The 4,012-nt window shown below is 46.6% G+C and overlaps 1 protein-coding gene across 1 annotated transcript; it reads right to left on the bottom strand.

The window, feature by feature from the left end:
• Positions 1–1,094: 1,094 nt before the first annotated feature.
• On the bottom strand, positions 1,095–2,798 carry LOC122046254. Its single transcript, XM_042606867.1, has 3 exons — positions 2,657–2,798; positions 2,221–2,571; positions 1,095–2,138 (listed from the first exon to the last, which is right to left on the bottom strand). Exons 1-3 carry the CDS (start codon positions 2,762–2,764, stop codon positions 1,362–1,364), a joined length of 1,236 nt encoding a protein of 411 aa, XP_042462801.1. The 5' UTR covers positions 2,765–2,798; the 3' UTR covers positions 1,095–1,361.
• Between the last annotated feature and the right edge of the window lie 1,214 nt (positions 2,799–4,012).

The following is a 4,012-nucleotide window of genomic DNA, read 5'->3' as shown; positions in this document are numbered from 1 at the left end:
TTTCACCTGACTTCATTCACCAGGATTTTCTTTCTGTCCGACTTCACTCACCAAGACTTTCCCACCAAGTGTCCAATCAAGACTGCCCCACTTAGATTTTCATCTTTTGCCAACCTTCCCGTTGGACTTCCCAATCAAGTATCCGACCAACCTTGACCTACTTGACTCTTCTTCACATTAAACTGGTCAATCTTGACCAATCTCCCCAAATGGATGATTGCTCTTGCAATCTCCATATATTGTCAAAATAATTTTTATATATTGTCAAACATCGAAACTCGCACATTACGACTCAAGCTTGAGCCAATTCAAGCTTAGTTTACCTGATCAACCTTAACCTAGGGAAATTGCACCAATATATGCCCTATACATGCTCGCTAACAATGACTGCAAATATTCCTAGACACGTGGCATGCTGAGTATGGAGGAGCGGTTGCATGGTTGTCAGACCTGGTCTGCTAGATATCCCTACTGACATGTGGTGGCTGACGAGTGGGAAGATAACCAATAACCGTTGGATCTGGTCCCCTCCTCAACCCTTGCAATGATGATATTCTAGTTGGCGTGGAGATGCTCTTGAGAAGATCATATAAGCGCTCATGAATATAATGAGAAGGATTCCTATTTTTCTCCAACTCCACCATATTCTACCTTTATTCTCCACCTTCATCCTTCAATATATCATTTCAAGCAAACCCTAACTTCCCTAACTTGAGTGTTGGAGTAGCCCTGAGATCCATCCCCTGGCCAATCTAATCCTCTCTCCTTGAGTGTATTTCAGGTCCCTTTATGTCCTTCACCTACAATCTCCGGAATTCGTTGATTGGTAGTTTGACCGTCCATGATATTTAACCGGGACAGTTAAGCATTTATGATAATGGACTTCATATGCTTAGCGCTCAAACATGTACAAAGACCACCAAGATGAAAACATGGTCTCAGACATACATGTTTATTGTTTATTATGACTCGAGAACAATAGTCAAAATAGTTGTTCTAAAACAAGCTGCATGATGAACATAAAAGAACATTTCCATAGATATACCTCGAAAAAAACTTTAAAATCATTTTGAAATCAAAATTTAAAGGTTCCATTAGAAGATAAATCTATCTACTCTTTCACTGCAGGTTCAAGTGAAACAGACTACAATGTTTCATCCAGCATTGCTTAACGAATCATAGGAACTAATCAAGATATAGCTATAGCTTGTTATCTTTGAACATAAACAGAAGAAAGAAAATTCCAATCAATTTATTGCCGAGCCAATGCTTCCAACTTCGGCAGCACGAGGTCGATGGCTTCTCTTTTTGAAGTATATAGAACGGAAGAAGAAGAATAGAAGAAGAAGAAGACGACAAGATTACAATGTGAAGAAACTTTGAGGAGGATGAACAATTGAAGCTCGAGACATGGAAAAGTTTCCAGTTAGCTCACTCTGCGCTACGCTGTCGAGTATTTCAGCAGGATTTACTTCCGTGATCCTCTCAGGGATGACCTTTCCATTCTCCTCTATCCGAGAAAGAACCTCGAAGTGAGCCGTGGATTTCTCCGGCCTCGTCCTCCATTCCGGATAACTGGACCAGTCCACCTCCCCTTCCGCAATCTGCTTCTCTACTTTGAATCCAATCTTCATGTAGCTTCTCGCTGCTACATCTGCTTTCAGCAGCGTGAACGATCCTTCTTCCTCGCCCTTCCGCCCGAGCAACGACGCCAACAGCTCCTCGAATCCTTGGATGTTGGAATTGGATCCGTTCAGCGATATCAGTGGCCAAAGAGTCGGGTTTTGCGCTCCGGCGGTCGACGGGAGGGAGCGCGAGGAGAGCTCGACGAGCCCCGGGGCGAGCCGCTTGAGCTTGAGCTTGTCGTGGGGTGACGCCGATGGAGAGGATGTGAGGGATGTCGGACCGACGACGCGGAGGGAGAGGAGGGGTTCGCCTGATGAACGGGCGGACTGACGTGCGGCCTCGGCGATGGCAAGCAGCCCCGACGCGGGCCGGCGGCTGTCGGGATGGGTGCGGTTGAGAGGGAGGGGGAGTTGCAGCGGCAGCCGGAGGCTTACAGACCGCGCGCCCTTCACGGTGACGGCGACATCGTCTGTTAAAATCACTTTCCTCAACGTTCCGGCTTCGACCTCGTGCTGCCGGAGAGGAAAAAAGAAAGCAATTTTATTAATCTCTCAAACCGGAACATCACGAGTCAAATCACAGTTGAAACCTCACCGGCAATGCAATTCTCAGGCTATCGGCGTCTTGAATCCACAGCTCCAAAGGGCCGGCGAGCTGAAACGGCGGCAAGGTCGGCGGAGCCCTAGAATTCGACCACCTCTCGATGTTCACCAACTCTGTTCCATCTCCTTCATTCTCTGCGTCCTCTCCAAATGTCGGAAAATCCGCAGCCTCCCATCGGCTCACGTCCTCCAACAACTTGATCGGAATAACCTTCTTATCGATCTCGATCTCGAATTCGTACGCCAGCGAATGCCCCACCTGCGCGTCACGGGCCTGGAACCCCGAGACCTCCACGTCCTCTGCCTGGAACCCCAGCGCCCTCACAATCGAATCCTTCAAATCCTGCAATGGCAAAACCATATACACGAATCAATTAAGGGAGTCCAAAGCCAGGGGAGAAAATCAAGAAACCTAGGGGTTTGCCTACCGAAATAGCTCGTCCGGGAGACGCTCTCGAGGAGATTAGAGCACCTGAAGAAGCTCCCGCCGTGAGAAGTACGAGGAATCCTGTGAATAACAGGGAACGATCCGCCATGGATGCACAAAGAAGGAAATTAAAAAAGTGTTTTTTAATCGAAATGGGGGACGAGCAACGGGGCCTTATTTAAATAAAAAGAGCAAGAATATTAATCGAAGAATGACGTGGAAACAATGGACCAATGAGAAGCAAGAGAATGATGCGAGCCGAGCTGCTATTGGTCGAGACACGACAAGCCTAAGGAGGGAAGGCGGAGGATTCGCTCTTTGGATCGTGGCCGTTCGATTTTTGTTGACAGGCTGGGCTCCGATGGGCCTAAATATCAAGTCCCTTTAACTATCTTTTTAAAGCCCGTGGACGTCTTAGTCAACTACTCCAATTTGGCGTTTTATATATCAAACAATATTAAATATTTTTTGGAAATTAATTTATCAAATTCAGTCTAATAGAATAACAAAAGGAGCTCGAAACAGATTTGTTTATTTAAGAAAAAAAACAAAAAAAAACATTTTGAAGTTGAATTCTGATAATAATACGCACAGCAAAAACGTTAAACTTTGGAGGGGGACCAACACGTGCCCCAAAATGGGACTCCCGAGGCAACATCTCATGACACCGCCCACGGGGCCCACTAGGTAGTTTCAACGTACCGCATTATTTACCCACGGCGAAAGGACCGTTGACATCTGCCATATGTCCAATGTCCTTACTGGTATATTGATCGGTGGATGTGAACGAGTCGATGGCATTTCGGTTCTTCCTCATCGTACCTGCCCCTTGGAGTGCGACTCACTCCACAACCGACCCCGGAGTTTAATAAATGAGTCTTGGCTGGATTACTTTTGTTATAAATTCCTCCACTTAATTTAGTTTATTTCAAACTACACCTTCAACCCAAGCAAATTGAGATAAATTAAAATTTTGAAAGTTGATTAATATAGTGATCAGAACAGAGCCGTTGGATGGCCACTCCCCGCTTTTCCCATTCTGTAACGGATTCGATATTAGCGGGGTTTTGTGCCTGATATAAAACACGTAACACGTCGTGCACGCCAACTCTACAAATTCCTGCCGGCCTAATAGACACGGTCAGACTCACCCACCAGAATCACCTAGCGCTGGGGCCCGCTTAAAGAGAGTGGCGACAGGTGGGAGGTGGCGGGTCCACAGCATCTGTCAGAGACGACCACAAAACGACGAGTAGGCTAGTGTAACGGAGCCCAGCTCGGGCGCTTCTTTGCTTCGTAACAAATCGCTTTCGGGCCCGTTTTATCCGGGATTAAAGATCTGTTACGTACCTTCCTC

The sequence above is a fragment of the Zingiber officinale genome, chromosome 2B (assembly GCF_018446385.1).
Source record: "Zingiber officinale cultivar Zhangliang chromosome 2B, Zo_v1.1, whole genome shotgun sequence".
Classification (NCBI taxonomy): Eukaryota; Viridiplantae; Streptophyta; class Magnoliopsida; order Zingiberales; family Zingiberaceae; genus Zingiber; species Zingiber officinale.
The sequence above is the reverse complement of the archived record's forward strand: the minus strand, read 5'-3'. Positions and strand labels throughout refer to the sequence as shown.

Excerpts from the sequence above, each read along its gene's own strand:
- LOC122046254 (XM_042606867.1), bottom strand. The coding sequence starts at position 2,764 with ATGGCGGATCGTTCCCTGTTATTCACAGGATTCCTCGTACTTCTCACG. Across the intron at positions 2,572-2,656 it reads CTCCCGGACGAGCTATTTCG|GATTTGAAGGATTCGATTGT; the intron begins GTAGGCAAACCC and ends TTGCCATTGCAG. Across the intron at positions 2,139-2,220 it reads GCCTGAGAATTGCATTGCCG|CACGAGGTCGAAGCCGGAAC; the intron begins GTGAGGTTTCAA and ends CCTCTCCGGCAG.